The sequence below is a fragment of the Physella acuta genome, unplaced genomic scaffold (assembly GCF_028476545.2).
Source record: "Physella acuta isolate Inbredline_101_S28 unplaced genomic scaffold, ASM2847654v3 ptg000473l, whole genome shotgun sequence".
In the NCBI taxonomy this organism is placed as follows: Eukaryota; Metazoa; Mollusca; class Gastropoda; family Physidae; genus Physella; species Physella acuta.
Window position 1 is genome coordinate 341,131 of NW_026731992.1, and position 21,586 is coordinate 362,716.

At 37.3% G+C, this 21,586-nt stretch overlaps 1 protein-coding gene and 1 long non-coding RNA gene across 7 annotated transcripts in view; one reads left to right on the forward strand and one right to left on the reverse strand.

Moving 5' to 3' along the window:
- LOC131943907 (coiled-coil domain-containing protein 9) overlaps positions 1-5,833 on the forward strand; it is a 32,690-nt gene extending 26,857 nt beyond the window's left edge. For all 6 annotated transcript variants that reach the window (XM_059304234.1, XM_059304237.1, XM_059304236.1 and 3 more), the window contains 3 exons: positions 631-1,664; positions 3,443-4,245; positions 5,484-5,833. In XM_059304234.1, the coding sequence (XP_059160217.1) occupies positions 631-1,664; positions 3,443-4,234 (1,826 nt within the window). In that variant the 3' untranslated portion in view covers positions 4,235-4,245; positions 5,484-5,833. The remainder of the gene's footprint in view (positions 1-630; positions 1,665-3,442; positions 4,246-5,483) is intronic.
- Positions 5,834-11,926: 6,093 nt separating this feature from the next.
- LOC131943923 (uncharacterized) lies at positions 11,927-19,089 on the reverse strand. Its single transcript, XR_009386975.1, has 2 exons — positions 18,326-19,089; positions 11,927-13,823 (listed from the first exon to the last, which is right to left on the reverse strand). It is a non-coding gene; the product is annotated as an uncharacterized LOC131943923 (long non-coding RNA).
- Between the last annotated feature and the right edge of the window lie 2,497 nt (positions 19,090-21,586).

The following is a 21,586-nucleotide window of genomic DNA, read 5'->3' on the forward strand; positions in this document are numbered from 1 at the left end:
CAAGTGACACAGTGAAGTGGCAGGCTCTATTTTTGCTTACAAATTTTTATTTTTGATCTTATGAAACAGTGAAGTGGCAGGCTCTGTTTTTGCTTACAAATTTTTATTTTTGATCTTATGAAACAGTGAAGTGGCAGGCTCTGTTTTTGCTTACAAATTTTTATTTTTTATCTTATGAAACAGCGAAGTGGCAGGCTGCTGATGAATGGTTTGCTCATTTTTCCCAGTTTGGTTTCTAGAGTTTACTGTTGACCCTTCAGTTGCTGTTGTTTGCTTTGTTTTTCTTGTTAGCTTTTATAAGAGTTTTTTTTTTGTTGTATTTTTATATTCTGGACAGTATTTAACAAATGATTAGATAGTTACCATTTTTTATTTCAATGTACCTACTGCCACTATAAAATGATCACTATAACCCTATTATAATTGCCCCAATTCTAGCCCCCATTGGAGCAATAGGTCAGACAAATAAATGACGTCATAAATACCTTTAGACTTACAGTACACATTCATTGTAAACTAAGAAAGTTGGCTTAAAGTTAGGTGTATTTAATTCTTGCTTCATTATTTTTGTTGGATTAATTTTCCAAAAAGCTTGAATCCTTGTCACAATAATAGTTTCTTATTTCTGAGGTGGTCTTCAAGTCACAGAAAACAGTGGTACACCAGCGCGGCTGGAGCAGCCCCCCACTTCACCTCAACATCACCCTGTCACACCAGCCTCACCCCAGCATCACCCAGCTGGTGTGGACAGCAAGCCACAGCGGGGTAGAGGTCGAGGGAGGGGGAGGGGGCGTGGAGAAAAGTCCCCTCGGCCCAGAACCTGGTCAGGTGGAGATGATCGTTTTGTTGAGTGCCAGAAGGAAGTGTTGCTGGTCAAGTTTGACAACACAGCAGGAGACAACAGCGTGGAAGTAGAGTACGACGACCCCACTCAACCGCTCAGTACACCAGGCAAGGGGCCCACTGGCCGCACACCCAACCAAGCACCTAAACAACAGCGCAGACATCCACCCAAAAGAAAATCTCCCCAGAAAGAAAAAAGTGCCTCCAATCATGAGCTGACTGGCCCAGCAGCTGATCTGCCAGTGGAGCCGTGCAGCACGGAGAGTCGTGTCAGGACATCCTCCCACTCACACAGCTATGGAGACAGTGAAGAGTGGGAGGACTGCACGGAGTCCTCAGGTGCCTTGGAGGAGGAGACAGACACTGCAGGACAGGACTTGCATCTGGAATGTAGGTTAAACCCAGAGGCCCCAGAATTTCTGCCCACTTCCCCTGATTTCCTCAAGACCCCACCAGGTCATGTGAAAGTATTAAACTGGGCCAGTGATGGGAGCCCAACCTCTCCCCTCTCTCAAGGATCCTCTCCACATCTTGCACACAATCTCTCACCTAAGCTCTCTGCTCACTCCCCTCCTTCAGCTGCTTCACTGGTCAAACCATCAAAGGAGACAGAAGATACAGTGCCTGTTGCAGATGAACCGGTCAAACCATCAAAGGAGACAGAAGATACAGTGCCTGTTGCAGATGCACTGGTCAAACCATCAAAGGAGACAGAAGATACAGTGCCTGTTGCAGATGAACCGTTTATCCCAGCTGAGAATGAACACATGAGCCCAGAAGAAGAAGAAGATAATTTTCATGATACTGTGGAATCTCAAAAGGTATCACCTCTGTCAGACCACATGCTACAAAATTTCTTTAAGACCAGAATTATCTTCCCCTTCAAATTTTTCAGTATTCATAAAATAACTCAAATCTTTGAATCTGTTAATATAAAACCAACAGATCCATATATATGTAAATAAAAGTATGTCTATGGGTCTTTTATCCATACCACACTATTTATGCTATTTCCGTGCAACTTTGGGACATTTTTGAGAATACTTTGGGAAGGTTTCTGCAATTAAGAAAATTTAATTTTTTACTTTTTTTTTTGGGGGGGTGGGGGGGGGGTGCATTTTGGTGTCAAAGTTGAGTGACACCTGGGCTCCCCAATTAGCAGTATGGCATGATACAAGCCCTACACTTAAATATTCAAGTCTTAAGAAAGTTTTAAACATGGAGAAATGACTAGTACAAATAATTTGGTAAATGAATAATCAAATGAACATACCAAACATGACTGCGTCAATAATATTTTAGCATGCCATATATGATTGTAGGAAAAGTTACTGGAAAAAAATTTCACAGAAAAAAGTCACAAGAAAAAAGTGTATTTGCATGGAATTTGTTTTCAGAAATTGCAAATATACATGCAATTAATTAAAAGTAATGTAAACATTTTAGATAGATGTGCGTATATTGTATTTGTTTGTTAACACATGTAAAATATTATGGCTAAAGTATGTAGGTTTTAATTCCATTATAAAATAGAATTAAGTAGAATGCTACATCAGTTTTCATCATGGTTTTAAATAAACCGGGAGTGATCTCCCCTAAACTTTCTCGAATATTCTTATATAAAATAACAGGGGATGGGAACTCGGGCTATAGACATGATTTTTAATCCATTTTAAATACTTAAAGTTTTAAAAATAGAATAAAATCTCGTAGACAAATTAATTGCACACCAAGTAAACGCGAATAAAAAAGCGCATAATAGTGCGCAATATTATTAGTACTTTTAAAATTTACATTAGTTTTTTGAGAAATCGGAAGTAGCGTAAATAAGTACTTCCGGTCAACGAAAAATTCTCAAAATTTGACAGAAGTTAGAGAATTAGATCTTTTACTTACATATCAAATTTCATTTATCTATCTGAAATAGTACTCAAGTTATAGGCTTTTGAAAAATTCAAAGTAGAAAAAGTACCACTTCCGGTTATCCGAAATCGCTCAAAAGTTGATACGGATCTACGATTTTGATAAAATACTTGTATATGAAATTTCATCAACCTAGCTGTAACGGTACTCAAGTTATCGTGTTTACACACGGACACACACACACACACACACAGACATACGGACAAGATTGCAAAATTATGTTTTTCCGTATCAGTGAGATGTAAAACGTCGAGATTTGCAAAAATCTCGATTTTTTTTTTTTTGCATGATTACAAGACTTTCTCTATACTTCGTATATACGAGAAAGTAAAAAGAAATACACAAAACACAACTCCATGCCTGCATTTCTTTTATAATGAATGATTCTACCAGGTATTCAAATAAATGTGCACTTTTACTTGTTGTCAATATCAAATTCAGGATTATTATTAAAAACCCTAATGCTTTTAAAATTTATAAATGTCACTAAAAACAAAACTCATATTTTATAAACACTCAAAATTTTACATATCTTGCAAAGTAAATCAAAATATATCTTTAAACAAATTTGTAACTTTTTTCTGTGACTTTTTCCTAGCAAAAACGTACTTTTATTCCATTTGCTGTACATACAAATCCCACCATGACTCCGTAACAAATTTTTGTTTTGTTTTAGTCTTCCCTTCTGCCTGTGGATGAGTCACAGCAGTTCACTAACAACCTACAGAGTCAGTCAGAAAAAGATGCACAGCTGCAAGAGTCAGAGAAAAAGCTGCAGGAGTCAGAGAAACATGCACAGCTGCAGGAGCCAGAGAAAGATGCACGGCAGCAGGAGTCAGAGAAAGATACACAGCAGCAGGAGTCAGAGAAAAAGCTGCAGGAGTCAGAAAAAGATACACAGCTGCAGGAGTCAGTAAAAGATACACAGCTGCAGGAGTCAGAGAAAGATGCACAGCTGCAGGAGTCAGAGAAAGATACACAGCTGCAGGAGTCAGAGAAAGATGCACAGCTGCAGGAGTCAGAGAAAGATGCACAGCTGCAGGAGTCAGAAAAAGATGCACAGCTGCAGGAGTCAGAGAAAGATACACAGCTGCAGGAGCAAGTGGCTGAAGATGTCCCTTGTATGACTGAGAGATGTGAAGCTAATGTTTTAGGAGATGCCCCACTATGTACCCAGTCATCTATGACTGAGAGATGTGAAGCTAATGTTTTAGGAGATGCCCCACTATGTACCCAGTCATCTATGACTGAGAGATGTGAAGCTAATGTTTTAGGAGATGCCCCACTATGTACCCAGTCATCTATGACTGAGAGATGTGAAGCTAATGTTTTAGGAGATGCCCCACTGTGTACCCAGTCTTCTATGACTGAGAGATGTGAAGCTAATGTTTTAGGAGATGCCCCACTATGTACCCAGTCTTCTATCACCAAAGATCCCACTGCTGAAATGATATCATCAGGTTCCTGAGATCACTCCAGGTATGTCACATGATCCAGGTGCTGCCTCACCTGATGTTCCCTATTCTAATCAAAGTTAAGCCCTGGGCATTGAGCCAAGGGGTGGGGCACCAAAAGGGGTTAAAAAAATATTTTAAATTAAACTGCTACACACCTTTATTTACATACTGATTGAACTGCTGTTTACCTTAATTGTGTAACTGTCAAATAAAATAAATACCTTTAACTTAAAGAAACAGTGACAGGCAAAAATCACTTTCCAGCTTTTTCCTAGATGGGGGGGGAGGGGGGGGAATGGCTTTTTTGCACTAGATTGTGAGTAGCTAACTCGTTTAATACTTAAAATTGAAAAACCAGTTGTATTAAAGCTTATTGTGTAGGAGTAAAATAAGAAAAAGATGTTTGGGGGGGGGGGAGTTATTTTTTCGCCGAGGTTAATGGGAAGGATTTGCAAGTAGAGATGTACTAATTCAATGGCCAGTTGTTGTTTTTTTAGAAATGATGCGACTAGTTGTTTGTAGTTAAAGGTTGTGCAATTTTCTCAACTTCAACATGAGAGATCAAATACTCTGACTTACTTGCATTACATCTGTGTAGTTAAAGGTTGTGCAATTTTGTCAACCTCAATGTGAGAGATCAAATACTCTGACTTACTTGCATTACATCTTGTTTGGGTCAACTGTATTACAGAGAGATAAATATCTCTGATTCTTATATCGCTGTCTGATCAGTAAAGTAGCATACAGTCAGAAGGGGTGGGTGGAAGGTGTTACTCACTAGCCAAAATTTTCAGATTGTATTATATTTAATATTGGGGTCAAATACTTACTAGCCTAAATTTTCAGATTTGTATTATATTTAATATTGGGGTCAAATACTCACTAGCCTAAATTTTCAGATTGCATTATATTTAATATTGGGTCAAATACTTACTAGCCAAAATTTTCAGATTGCATTATATTTGATATTGGGTCAAATACTTACTAGCCAAAATTTTCAGATTGTATTATATTTAATATTGGGGTCAAATACTTACTAGCCTAAATTTTCAGATTTGTATTATATTTAATATTGGGGTCAAATACTCACTAGCCTAAATTTTCAGATTGTATTACATTTAATATTGGGGTCAAATACTCACTAGCCAAAATTTTCAGATTGTATTATATTTAATATTGGGGTCAAATACTTACTAGCCAAAATTTTCAGATTGTATTATATTTAATATTGGGGTCAAATAATTTTGTTCTATTCCACAGATCACAAAGAGGAATTTTTAACATTTTTTCGAAATAGAAAAAAAAAAAATTGTTTTATCTGAAATTGTGTGCAGGTATGTCAAATTGAATAAAAAATATTTGGAGAAAAAAGTGGTATAAAAGTTGCTTGACTTAAATTGTTTGAAGAAAAAAGTGGTTTAAAAGCTGCTTGACTTAAATTTTGGAGAAAAAAGTGGTATAAAAGTTGCTTGACTTCAATTGTTTGGAGAAAGTGCTACGAATATTTTTTGACTCTGTATATATACTTATTTTAGCCATGTGCAATATTTACTGTAACACCAACATAATTATTATTCATGCTAATTATTTTAAATAAATCAATAAAGTGATGGTTATTTTATTAAATCACTACATAAGTGGAATGTAGTCTTGCAGAAAAGGCGAGGTATTATGTGGTTTTTAAACCAGACAGTGGTTAATCCAAGTTTAGCCCATTTATTACAATCACTCCTTCAGTGGAACATAGCTCAATTTGTTGCAATGGTGCAATGATGATTTTAACTATTTGAACCTTTTGATACAAAAACATAGACGTTTCAATCATCAATTTGTTGCTATGGTGCAATGATGATCTTAACTATTTGAACCTTTTAATACAAAAACATAGATGTTTCAATCATCAATTTGTTGCTATGGTGCAATGATGATCTTAACTATTTGAACCTTTTAATACAAAAACATAGATGTTTCAATCATCAATTTGTTGCTATGGTGCAATGATGATCTTAACTATTTGAACCTTTTAATAGGTAGTCCAAACTGAAATTAACTATTGATTGCAGACTTCTGGAGTGACTATGTCATGAAAGAACTTTTAATTGTAAGCTCTATGCCACAAATTTTATGAAAATATCTCAATAAATAAAAAAGTTATGCGATTTTTATAAAAGCAAAATTTGGTAAAAAAAAATGATTTTCAAAAAGGGCTATTTTTGAGAACCCATATTTTCTAAACTAAATAACATAGAAGTGTAGAAATTGGTAAAGTTACTGCAAAGTTTGCAATATATATGCCCAATTTTTTTCAGTCATCTAAAATGAGTCTTTCTAAGGTAAAAAAATAATTGAAAATGACAAAAATGCGTTTTGGTCACTTTCATTTTCATACACCAAAAAAAAAAAAAATCAAATTTTTTTTTTGTTGCTTTGGACATAGAATAACTTAAAACTATTGTGTTGGTAATATTAACAGGAAGAATGTGTTCATTATTTTAAAAAATCACATGAGTTAAAATATTATTTTTAAAAATGCCACAGTTATCTAGTTCTGGAGCAACAGAATCAAAATTTATTGTAGTAATGTAATCTAATAAAGACGTGATGTCTACAAGTGATGCAGCAGTTGATGCTACATTCAAACCTATCGGGTTGATAACTGCTTTGGGGGAATAGTTTTTAAAACGACAGCTCCACATTTTTGTACGTCTTGTTTCCCTCAACCTTGATCTTGTAGAGTAATGTAGAGCATCAAGAGTAAGCGATAAGTTTTGGGAACTGTAGGGGGGGGGGGGGAGGGCTTGGCCTTCTTCCCTTGTTGTAAGGAAAGTTCTTGATAGGCCACCATAAATGTCTCCAGCTATGGAATAAATAATTGATTTAGTGATTAATAAAATATAATTAAATTTACCACTAGCTTATTGTGTAGGCCAGTGGCGTAGCCAGGATCGTCTCAAGGGGGGGGTCCAATTTTTACCCGGGGACAAACTTTCGATTTGCACCCCCCCCCTCAAACTTTCGATTTGCACCCCCCCCCCCCCCCTCAAACTTTCGATTTGCACCCCCCCCTCAAACTTTCGATTTGCACCCCCCCCCCTCAAACTTTCGATTTGCACCCCCCCCCCCTCATACTTTTTCTATATACCGAGGGGTCTATGGGGGGGGTTATGACCCCCCCTAACCCCCCCCCTGCCTACGCCACTGGTGTAGGCCTACTATTTGTCCTATGACTATAACTGGAAACATATGAAAAAGCCTGAAAACACCTTTTTGTTAAAAGTAATGTATACTTGATAGTATATTTTTAATAGTAATTCTACTGAATGAAATATTCGTAGCTTGTGCAACACTGTTTGAGATATCCAATGATGAAGATGCCATACTGTGGTTCTCAACATCCTATAGGACAACTTAACTGTCCTTCATTGTTACTATATGTATATAAATAATTAATACTAATAGTTTCGCTGTCTGTGTATCTATCTATCTGTCTGACAAGAACGCTCTACAGAAAACACAAGCATCAAAAACATGCATAGTAATTCGAAAAACGAAGTATGACGTCGTATAGTAGAAAATAATATAAAGCCGGAGAGTGCACACAGTAATATGACGTCATTGATTATCGAGTAAACATTGAATATAAAGGCAATTTTGTCTAATCTAAGTGGTTTGCGTGAAGAGTTTCTTTCATACAATTCTTCGGGTAGGGGCGAAGCCCCACACCCGCGTAAGAACGTCTGAGCCCCCCCCCCCCCTCCCCAACTCAAAAGAAATTTCTTCATCGATACTCTATAATAAAATTACCGCCTAATTTACCGGAGAGGGGTGGGGGTACTTGAAATTTTCGGGGGCGGGGGTAGAATTTTCTGGGAGGCGGCGGACACTGGAAAAAGTATATAATTATATTTCGTTGAATGGGACGGTAGACATGTTTTGGAGTGTGTGTGTGGGGGGAGGGGGGCGAAGCCCCCTCCTCCCAAGTAGAGTTGCCTGAAAGAAACTCTAAATGCGACTTTTGTCTTGAATGAGATTAGGTGCATGGTTTAGGGATATGCCTATGACTATATTTTGTATAAATTAAAGTACCGAGAAAATAGCACTATCAACCTAGCGCCCGTTGTATCCTTCCTCAACGGGCCATTTTTCTCGTTAATACTAATAGTTTCGCTGTCAGTGTATCTATCTGACAAGAACGCTATAGAGAAAACATAAGCAATTTAAAAACTTGCACAGTGAAACGAAATATGACGTCGTACGTATTGAGCATAGAGTAGACAATAATATTAAGCCGGAGAATGCACACAGTAATATGACGTCATTGATTCTCGAGTAAACATTGAATAAAAAGGCAATTTTGTCTAATCTAAATGGTTTGCTGTGAAGAGTTTCTTGCATACAATTCTTTGGATAGGGGCGAAGCCCCACCCCCGCGTAAGAACGTCTGAGCCCACCCCCCCCCCCCCCCACCCCCAACTCAAAAGAAATTTCCTCATCGATACTCTATAATAAAATTACCGCCTAATTAATGTGTCTAATCTAAAAAATGGTTTTCTCGCAATTTCTTTAATGCAATTCTTCGGGTAGTGGCTAAGCGCGACACCAGTGTTTCTTTCAGACTTTTTCCTCCCCGGAGAGGGGTGGGGAAACTTGAAATTTTCGGGGGCGGGGGTAGAATTTTCGGCGTGGGGGCGGACACTGGAAAAAGTATATAATTATATTTCGTTGAATGGGACGGTAGACATGGTTTTTTTTTTGGGGGGGGGGGGGGGGTGGGGTGGTTTTAGTTTAGAGAAAAGAGACAGCACTATCAGCCTAGCGCCCGTTGTATCCTTCCTCAACGGGCCATTTTTCTCGTGAGAAATACTACTAGTACTACTTACACTTACAACTAATATAACATTTAAAACTGTCACAACATGTAGAATCTTAATAAATTGCATCCACCATCTAAAAATTTATCTGGTACATTTTATTACGGAGACTGGCGCAGGCCATTTCACATTATTCAGCAGGGGAATCAGAATCAGATTGTGCACAACAGAAAATAAAAAAAATAATCACATTAGTCCTTAAAATTTAGTGTCTTTTGTTTTAAATAAATCGATAAAGATGTATAGTTATTATAATTATACATTTCTTTTGTGTTTCATTAATATTTTATAAGTATTTAACATTCGTTCCCTGTAAATAATTGAGTTCGTCCACATAGTAAACAGGATTGTCAGGTGGCCATTTTGAATTTGTCGATTCATAATTTTGACGTGATAGTCCAGATAAACTGTAGTAATACGACCATATCATTAATCCCATTCGATAGATTTTAAAGAATTAGTAAACACTAGCATCTAATAGTTAAGCGCATCCATATTTTAAGTCCCTAGAATGTCCTGAATTAAATAGCTTCACGTCTAAACACACCCTGTGTACAAGCGTAGTTCACACGCTAAAAACCGTGGACTAGTAGCGTTCAAATTTACATTAATAACGTTTACTAATTAAACTAAACTGACATTCAAACTTAAAATTCATTTATTAAAATGGAAATGAAACTTTAAAAATGATACAACTTGTTTGAAGGCTCTAGCAAGGGTAAAATCCGTTTAGCATCATCGGTCGTCAACCTTTATTTAAAACCGTTCGGCGAGCTACTCACTCGGGGCTGGAAATTGACTCGAGGGTTATATGTTTATTGAGGGCACGGCTTCGCGACCGTAAATCAGAAATACTTGAATTTACAACACAAAGTAGTTATAAGAGTGAACTTTACATCGGTGTAAAAATTGAAACAGAATCAGTTTGTTTTCGTGTATATAAAGTTTATAAACGGATTTTTTAAAATGAAATAAGCAAGTTATTTTTTCAATTTTTACATCAAACAATAGACTAGAATTCGCCCTTTAAAATGACATTAAGATTATGCTTCTACGATGCTTCGTTGCGAAGCCGCAACCAAATGAAACAGTGTGGGGTCGATCGGTACTCGCAAAACGGTGAAATTTGTTGACGTAACTGATACTTTTCAAACAAATATAAAACACATTCAAACATGTGTTACAGATATAAAAATACCAGATTACGACAGATAAAGACTTAAACTTTATTGACATATAATTTTTATTCTTATAGGAAAACTAGAAGTAGTGAAAAATTTTTTTGAAAACCGCAAAAACTGACCCTAAAACGCACTTTTTCGCCAGTTTGGACTACCTACTTTTAATACAAAAACATAGATGTTTCAATCATTATCATTTGCTATCACTTCTCATACAAACTATGTTGGTATACAAAACTGGATTACATGATTATATTATTTTACTAGGCTTGTATTTGTTGATATGTGAAAACTGAGACAGACTGGTATCAGGAAATTCGAATGATTCGTGCTTTGAATAAAATGCCATTACTTCTGATAACCCAGTCAATCGTTAGAAAAAATTAGAATCCAAAAGTGAATGTCCTGCACCTTTAGAGTCAGCAGTCACATCTATCCAATGGTTGCATATGTCCCCGGGTGCCAAAATGAGTTGGAAAAACAAATTGAAAGTTTGAAGGGGGGGTGCAAATCGAAAGTTTGAAGGGGGTGCAAATCGAAAGTTTGTCCCCATGCGCCTGGGTCACTAGGCCTCTGATTGGTGTTGATCCATGTGCTTTATTTAACCTTGTGTATGTACACATTCTGTATGTACACGTTCTGTATGTACACATTCTGTATGTAAGGTCAGAAACATGAACTGTTACAACCAATCTAAAGATTAAACAAAAATCTTATTTTAAAATTTTAAGATGTTTTTCCATAGAACTATTAGAACAGAAAGTAGTTATTTCTTAGTTTAAATTCCTGGTAATTTTTTTTTGCCTTGTCATCACCACCCTTAGATTCATGACATGCTTACTAGTAGCAGACTTAACTTTTTCTTTTTCTCAGGAAGTATTGCACATAATCAGGCAAAAAACATGAATTTTTACAAAAAAAGTACACATTTTCCGCTCTATTAAAATAAACACACTTTATTGCTTTCATTGCTGCATACTTCTTTTTTCTCCTTGATTCTATTTTAAAAATTGAAATATTAAAAATGTATTTTTAAAAAATAATTCAATAGTCTGATTTTGTGGGGAGTGCATACCCTTTACTATTACATAAAAAATACATAAAATTATACGAGAAAGTTTAAGGGAGATAAGACCCTCTTTATTCGTAAGAAATCCAAATTTTCATTTGGAAGAAAATCTACAAATCAGACAAGGAAATTAGTGTGGTGGCAGTCAAGTTTTCTTGTAGATTTATCATAACTTAATAGCTTCCTAGCCTACTTCTATACACTTCTAAAATTGTTGGTGTCAGTCAAGTTTTCTTGTAGATTTATCATAACTTAATAGCTTCCTAGCCTACTTCTATACACTTCTAAAATTGTTGGTGTCAGTCAAGTTTTCTTGTAGATTTATCATAACTTAATAGCTTCCTTAGCCTACTTCTATACACTTCTAAAATTGTTGGTGTCAGTCAAGTTTTCTTGTAGATTTATCATAACTTAATAGCTTCCTTAGCCTACTTCTATACACTTCTAAAATTGTTGGTGTCAGTCAAGTTTTCTTGTAGATTTATCATAACTTAAAAGCTTCCTAGACTACTTGTACAAATACTACACACATCTGGAACATATTGCCCACACCATTCAAATGATATATAAAAAGACAAGAACTGAGCTATTAATTGTTTAATTATTTTAAAGGTTATACAAATACTGGCACAATAATAGATACCCTTTTTTGATTTTTTCAGCAATGATTAAAATGCCTCCTGGTTTACACAGTAAAATAATGTCAAATGCATAGTGCTAAACCAAGGGGTTACTAAGTACATTCAACAGATAGCCAGGACAAGGGCTATCCAGCAGCCTGGTGGCTCATGGCATTCACTTCTTGGACATGAGTGTGAGACCAACTGATGACCACTGGTCTAATCTGTGAGACAAACTAATGACCAATGGTCTACACAAATCTGTGAGACTGTTGACCAATGGTCTACACAAATCTGTGAGACTGTTGACCAATGGTCTACACAAATCTGTGAGACTGTTGACCAATGGTCTACACAAATCTGTGAGACTGTTGACCAATGGTCTACACAAATCTGTGAGACTGTTGACCAATGGTCTACACAAATCTGTGAGACTGTTGACCAATGGTCTACACAAATCTGTGAGACTGTTGACCAATGGTCTACACAAATCTGTGAGACTGATGACCAATGGTCTACACAAATCTGTGAGACTGTTGACCAATGGTCTACACAAATCTGGGAGACTGTTGACCAATGGTCTACACAAATCTGTGAGACTGTTGACCAATGGTCTACACAAATCTGTGAGACTGTTGACCAATGGTCTACACAAATCTGTGAGACTGTTGACCAATGGTCTACACAAATCTGTGAGACTGTTGACCAATGGTCTACACAAATCTGTGAGACTGTTGACCAATGGTCTACACAAATCTGTGAGACTGTTGACCAATGGTCTACACAAATCTGTGAGACTGTTGACTAAATGTCCACTCCACCAGTAGTGTCTGTTTCCTTTCCCTCATTTAAAAAAGTACCCCAAAGAATTAAATAAAATTTTTAATCATACTTATTATATTATATCCATCAATATTTACCAACATAAATAAATTAAATTTTTGTTTTTAAATAACAAAATTGTGACCAATATAGAACTCAAGTGTCAGCCTTCCTTCTGTTCAAATTTTCTCTTGAGTTTTTTTTTGTGTGTTGCTTTCATCATAGTACAGGCAGAAGTGTACTGTGGTGCCACCCCACGTCAAACCTTTTCTCTAGACACAGCTAGTCCCAAGATTTATAATGTAAGGACACAGAATTAACATGCCTAGACTAAAAAAATATCCTTATTTTCATTCAAGCCTGTTTTAGACATTTTAACAGGTAAAAATTATTTGCATTCTATTCTTTTATTTGCTAAGTTAGCTGACTGTGTTCTATGAAATTAGATCCCCTCTTCATTGATTTCATGGACTTAATCATCTTAATGCTTTTCAAAATTTGGTCCAGCCAAATTTGATTTCAGAAATATTCACAAAAAATTTTTAAAACATACAAATATATATATATATATGCTGAATTGACATTGCACAGACTGTGGAGGTCACAGAAAATACATATAAAAATTTTACTGATGACAAATTTAAGTTGAAAAAAAAAAATTTCTCAGTGAATGATGGCACTGAGAAAATGTAGGGAAGTTCTCTTGTTTTGATCAACTTTGATGGAAAACATATCCCATGACCAACCATATCACTGCAAGTTTCAAAATTTAAACAAAAAAAAAAGGTGGTTACAATGTTAGGTAGACCTTATTGCACATGCCATGAAATAGTACAGAGAAGCTGTACTCTAGGTAACTAGTCTATCACAATGTTTTCTGCCCAACAAATGATTGGTCATTTCACAGTGAACAGGATGTGACTTGAACACCAGAGGAAGAGTCAAGAAAATATCCACCAATCAAAACATGTAAAAGTTTCCATCCAAGAATAAAGCTTGTGTTGATAGTGGTGGAGTTGCACCTCACTGACAAATGTCTGGGGAGAAAAAGTACAATTTATTGTAGCGTTTCTCTTTAGTTTCTTATCTATTTGCAATAGTAAATAGCGATCACATCCATAAATCTGCCTTTATTACACCGTTTCTAATAATAACGCCAACGCTATTCTGGTCTTCTAGATTAGGTATATTTTAATAGTGCAGGTTAGAAAGTAGTTGTGGTCCTCATATATCATGGTGTAATAGGCAAAATATATTTTTATTAACAATATTTGTTCTGCAATTTACAAAATTTAAAAATCAAATTTGCAAAATCTTAGACTTAGAAAATTAAAAATGGCCAAGGCTCTTGACCATATGGGTTTTTAGTTTTACTAAACTGTTGGAAATCTGATGGAATCATCCATATAACAATTTGTTTGCCTAATAAAAGACAGTGGTGTAGTCAGAGGGTGGAGGGTGGACTGTATGTAAACATATATATATATATATGTAAATCCAAGTAGGCCTAAATTAATGTTTATATATGTACATATACAAAAACATACATATATTCCAAAACTGTTTTAGGGGTGTAACTGGTTGTTTTGTGATACAGTTCAAAATGTTGCACCAATAGTGCACTGTCAACATCAAACTGTTGCACCAATAGTGGACATTTTATGGGGCAGAGGAGGGGGGGGGGGTGTAACCCATTATAACATTCCCTATGCCACTGTTAAAAGACCAAGTTAATCATGTGTAAGTTCTAAAATTATAAGGATAACATGGATTTAGTTGTTTGACTTAATCTCTAAACAACTATTTAATATTTCTAGGAGTCGCTATCTTAGCCTATGTTGTGCATGCTTTTGTACTTAAGAAAACTTAAATTTCTAATACATCATTAGTCCACTACCTCAACTTTGGTGAACATGAGAAACTTAATTAAACAAGAGCAATCAGGTTAAAACCCCACAAAACATCCACTGATACAGTTAATATGTTGACATGTTTCGACAACATTTAGCTATATTATTATTGTATATAATAGAACTCCCTGCAGCCCCAGATGAATGTTCCCTAGTGTGGGAAAGACTTGATACACCAAAGTTGTGAGGAGATGCTCTGAATGGGTCCAAGACATGACCTTCCTGTCAATATCCCCTGGCTTGAGAACACCCATCATACAAGTTAAAGGCAAAGAGTAAGATAGAAATTGTGGTTAACTTTCTCCCTAGGCATACAATGTCAACAGGAGCCAGTGGTTAACTTTCTCCCTAGGCATACAATGTCAACAGGAGCCAGTGCTTAACTTTCTCCCTAGGCATACAATGTCAACAGGAGCCAGTGGTTAACTTTCTCCCTAGGCATACAATGTCAACAGGAGCCAGCATAATGGAGAACATGTTTCTTGATTCATTTATTCCATCCCAGAAATTCTCTTATCCCTGCTCTAGCCTTACCATTACTTTATGGTGAGTGTTATGTTTGATGTTGGAACTATGGCTCAGGATCAATTTTTAATGGGGGGGGGGGGGGGGGGGGGGGTATTTGTTGGGGAAATGTTTTGGAGCAGGGGTAATTGTAGGGGAAATGTTTTGGCGCAGTGGTAATTGTTGGGGAAATGTTTTGGGGCAAGGGTAAGTGTTGGGGAAATGTTTTGGGGCAAGGGTAAGTGTTGGGGAAATGTTTTGGCGCAGTGGTAATTGTTGGGGAAATGTTTTGGGGCAAGGGTAAGTGTTGGGGAAATGTTTTGGGGCAAGGGTAAGTGTTGGGGAAATGTTTTGGCGCAGTGGTAATTGTAGGGGAAATGTTTTGGGGCAAGGGTAAGTGTTGGGGAAATGTTTTGGGGCAAGGGTAAGTGTTGGGGAAATGTTTTGGGGCAAGGGCAAGTGTTGGGGAAATGTTTTGGGGCAAGGGTAAGTGTTGGGGAAATGTTTTGGGGCAAGGGTAAGTGTTGGGGAAATGTTTTGGCGCAGGGGTAAGTGTTGGGGAAATGTTTTGGGGCAAGGGTAAGTGTTGGGGAAATGTTTTGGGGCAAGGGCAAGTGTTGGGGAAATGTTTTATTTATGCACTGGATAATGTGTGCAGCAAGAGCTAACAAGAATCACTTGATGGTTTTATAATTATATGCTGTCACAACATATCTTGTCCAAACATATGCTGTCCCAACATACTCATGATATATATAATATAATACATCCTTCCTGTAGGTATAAAATACTAAATAAACAAGTTAGTCTTCCCAAAAATGTAAAAAAAAATGATAATACCAATTGAATTCAATACAGTCACACTGTCCTCAACTGGGACTAATTATGGAGTGGAATGGTCTTATCCCTTAAGATTCCAAAGAAACAGAAAGGGACATGATCAGGGACAAAGTGTAATGAAGTACCTCAGTGGACAACATGATCAGGGACAAAGTGTAATGAAGTACCTCAGTGGACAACATGATCAGGGACAAAGTGTAATGAAGTACCTCAGTGGACAACATGATCAGACACAAAGTGTAATGAAGATAGAGTACCTCTGGGGACAACATGATCAGGGACAAAGTGTAATGAAGATAGATTACCTCAGTGGACAACATGATCAGGGACAAAGTGTAATGAAGTACCTCAGTGGACAACATGATCAGGGACAAAGTGTAATGAAGTACCTCAGTGGACAACATGATCAGGGACAAAGTGTAATGAAGATAGAGTACCTCGGTGGACAACATGATCAGGGACAAAGTGTAATGAAGATAGAGTACGTCGGTGGACAACATGATCAGGGACAAAGTGTAATGAAGATAGAGTACCTCTGGGGACAACATGATCAGGGACAAAGTGTAATGAAGTACCTCGGTGGACAACATGATCAGGGACAAAGTGTAATGAAGATAGATTACCTCAGTGGACAACATGATCAGGGACAAAGTGTAATGAAGATAGAGTACCTCAGTGGACAACATGATCAGGGACAAAGTGTAATGAAGATAGAGTACCTCAGTGGACAACATGATCAGGGACAAAGTGTAATGAAGATAGAGTACCTCAGTGGACAACATGATCAGGGACAAAGTGTAATGAAGTACCTCGGTGGACAACATGATCAGGGACAAAGTGTAATGAAGTACCTCAGTGGACAACATGATCAGGGACAAAGTGTAATGAAGTACCTCGGTGGACAACATGATCAGGGACAAAGTGTAATGAAGTACCTCAGTGGACAACATGATCAGGGACAAAGTGTAATGAAGTACCTCGGTGGACAACATGATCAGGGACAAAGTGTAAAGAAGATAGAGTACCTCAGTGGGCAACATGATCAGGGACAAAGTGTAATGAAGATAGAGTACCTCAGTGGACAACATGATCAGGGACAAAGTGTAATGAAGATAGAGTACCTCAGTGGACAACATGATCAGGGACAAAGTGTAATGAAGATAGAGTACCTCAGTGGACAACATGATCAGGGACAAAGTGTAATGAAGATAGAGTACCTCAGTGGACAACATGATCAGGGACAAAGTGTAATGAAGATAGAGTACCTCAGCGGACAACATGATCAGGGACAAAGTGTAATGAAGATAGAGTACCTCAGTGGACAACATGATCAGGGACAAAGTGTAATGAAGATAGAGTACCTCTGGGGACAACATGATCAGACACAAAGTGTAATGAAGTACCTCAGTGGACAACATGATCAGGGACAAAGTGTAATGAAGTACCTCTGGGGACAGCAGTGATGCCTTATTGAGAATTGGGATGCATGGAAAGGCTATTTTCAGCTGACATTATATATGTAACCAAAAAGAAAATACTGAAAAAACTGTTTTACTGGGGTGTTTATATCAATATTATAGAAATTCTTGATATGGTAATACCTAGTGGCACAGGCCATGGACAGTAGTGGAGGCATAGTTCATCATCAGCATATGTTGTTAGATTTATTCTATTGTGCACATTCTATTGAGATCTAATGCAGTGTAATGCCCTTTGGAAAATACCTCTATTTCCTCACATTAGCCCAGATAGAAGCCAAACAAGGCTAATGGAGAAATGATTTTCTTCCCAGCTGTCTAACAGTACCCTCATCACCATACCTAACTTCTCATCATATTATATTTATAGTAATTACTGTATTGTAATATTCAATGTAGTGTAATATTAGGATGTAAAGGGTAAAGAAATAGAAAAAGAATACATAGGCCTATTTGATTGTGGGCTGCCTAGTAATGGCACATAGTACATAGGCCATCAACTTGACATGTTCTATGTTTACAAACCTGCTACAAGGGGAGTTAACTTTGCCAGGTTTAGAGTTTGTAGTGTAGGATGCCAAGATAAACATAGGACACAGAAATTACTAATTAGGGCTAGATCTAGATTTTTGTATTGTCATGTAGATGTAGATCTAGATCTATAATATGTATTATGTAGCCTAATATTATGTATAGATCTAGTTCATTTCTAGCAGACCTTTTTAAAGATTTTCCCTACCGTAAATCCCCCCTCTCATTTATCAGACTAACACGAGTTATTTAAGAAGTTAAGAATGAAGTACTCACCTCCTGGTGTGCTACTTGCTTGATGTGCTCACATTCAATGATGATATCGTACTGGAGTTTAAACCATCAGCTGTGGGACTCACTTTCTTCAGTCGTGGTTCCCAGATCAGACTGTAGTACGTGGCCAACACTATGGCCGCTAGTGAGACCGCTAGGACATAGGCCAACACAGTGGCCAGCCGAACCCATTTCTTGTTTGTCTTGGCCGCCATTTTATTCTTGCTTTTATCTGCCGTGAAGCTCGGCCCCTTAGATCCGCTCTGTGTAGCGTTCCCTCTGTATGTCGAGTTGGGTTCCTCTTTCTCCATCATCTTATATAGTCACGGCTAATTGCCAGCACTTGCTATTTGCTCAGAAAATTGACGAAGAAAGAATTGATCCGGACAGCGTCAAGCTAATAGCTTATCTCTGTCAAGTAGGCTTTGTTTTGAACAGATTCACTACCTACTGGCTGCCGCGTCGCGCTCAAGCAGTTAGAGCCATCGACCACTTATTGAGCGCGGCCGTAGCGCGTGCGTGCAGAACATGGCCGATCGATGGAGCGAGCCATGTTTTTTTTCCAACTAGCCTAGTGTGAGTAAAATGGTTGCTGGCTAATGGCGTGTGTTTAATTCAGTGACGGAGGCAGTGCCAGTGTGTCAGTGATAAATGTCAACTTGCGTTAAATGTCATCCAGTAATCTAAACGGTTCCTGGTCGAGTAGAGGGCCTACACGAGTTAAGTAGGTCAAATATACATGCGTTAACTAGGTCAAGAACAGGCCACCTCAGTTACCTAAAACAACATTGACACCAAACACCAAATTTTGTCGTCGGGGGGGGGGGGGGGGGGGGATGGGGGTAGAGATTAAAATGATGTCAATTTAAACGTAGGTCTATATATATATATATATATATATATATATATATATATATATATATATATATATATTATTTATTTCTAACTTGGAGTAATCTTTCTTGTAAATTGGACCAAAAAACATTGTTTTGATGTGTAATGATTAAAATTAAAGGCGCAGTAAAAGACGAAAGTTTTTACAAAACGGTACTTATTACCCGCACAGGGGGGGCAAGTAGTACCACTAGCGAAGCAAAGAAGTGCTCAAGGATATAACGATTGTTTAGCATTAACGTGTTGATTTCTAAGCAGCCATTGGTCAATGTATAACCCCAAACTTTTGAGTTCTACGCAGTGGCGTCACTGGTTCCCAGAAAGATGCGCAACAGAAAAAAGCGCAAAGGAAAAAAGAGCAAACAGAAATTTGCGCAAACAGAAAAATGCTCAAACAGAAATTTGCGCACACAGAGCAATGCGCAAAGAGAAAATGCGCAAAGAGAAAAATATACAGAAAAATTCGCAAAGAGAAATTTGCACAAGCAGAAAAATGCGCACCGAGAAAAGTGCGCACACCGAAAATGCGCAAAGAGAAATTTTAGCACAAAGACATATATGGACTAGATGACACATGTATACACGATTGTTAAGGCTGCTGTGAGAGTGTCGTGTTTGACCTGACGCGATCTACTACCATTTAAAGAATGCCACTACCATGAGCATTCACATCACAACGATACAATATTCAACTACTATTCTCGTTTAAATAAACATAAAACTATCCTTGATATCCGCATTAAGCGGACTGTCTCCCTTGTCCGAACTTTCTAAAACTTCATCCTCTTTCATCCGCGTCATCAAACATGCTATAATCTTTCGCACCAACATTTATTCGCACCATACGGGTTGGTAGATGATTAAGTGGGTGGGTTTTTAGCTTGTGCACATTTCTCTTTGCTCATTTTTCTCCTGGCGCATTTTCCTGTCACCCCCCCCCCCCCCATATATATATATATATATATATATATATATATATATATATATATATATATATATATATATATATATATATATATATATATATTATTTATATATATATATATATATATATATATATATATATATATATATATATATATATATATATATATATATATATATATATATATATGTGTGTGTGTGTGTGTATGTCCACATAGACTGTGACTATAATTGTTGGTTGTGACTAAAATTGTTGACTATGATTAAATCTGTCCAGTGTGACTGAAGCTGTGCAGTGTGACTAAATCTGTCCAGTGTGACTAAAGCTGTCCAGTGTGACTAAAGCTGTCCAGTGTGACTAAAGCTGTCCAGTGTGACTAAAGCTGTCCAGTGTGACTAAAGCTGTCCAGTGTGACTAAAGCTGTCCAGTGTGACTAAAGCTGTCCAGTGTGACTAAAGCTGTGCAGTGTGACTAAAGCTGTCCAGTGTGACTAAAGCTGTTGACTTACCAAATGTTTATCAACCTATGAGAGCTGATCAGGGCGTGTCATGACGACAGCGGCTGATTATGGGACAAAAATAGTTGACATTTCCATGCTCACTCAGGGGAATTATTGATGCTGTTACACACTGGCATCATAGATTAGCACGTGAAAAGATACAGGGGCGGCGCAAAGGGGGAGGGGTAAGGGGTGTAAATGCAGACCGTACCAGGTGACACCTTTTAGGGGGGTGATACCAAGACAAAAAATGCTGTATATTTAGAGAAAAAATGTAAGCCGTTTGTATAAATTATTTTTTCTTTATTCTCTGACCTCACGAAGTTTTATTGTTTGTGGTTGATGTCTTTAAAAATGTGTTGACTCAAAATCATATAAAAAGGTGTTTACTCTCAGACAGATTTTAGGCCAGGCCGTAGTGGCTGGTCCGTATTTCTCCTACGTGACCGGCTGAATTACTGAGACACTTTCAAAAGATAAACCCCATTTAATGAGTAGAGGTACCAGAAAAACGTTTTAAAAACTTGCAGAAGATTTTTGCGAAAATGTGCTGTTTGTATAGGAAACAAGCGTGCCCGTCCCCACCAGGGCTAAAGGAAAGTCCGAGGGTAGCCCGGTGCAGATCGCACGCTACCGGGGCGTCGGCGGACGCGCCTGATTTAGTTTAGTAAACGACTGCAATGGCACATTGTATCCATAGTCTATCGCACTGCTTAAAACTGTTTGTATATATATATATATATATATATATATATATATATATATATATATATATATATATATATATATATATATATATATATATATCTAGACTAGCTGCATACCCGTGCTTCGCCACAGCAAATCTTTTTTAAATGTACCAACTTGGGAACAGAACAAAACTAAACACAACACAAACACAAAAGAAGACACAAACACAACACAACCACAAAAGAAAAAAAAACAA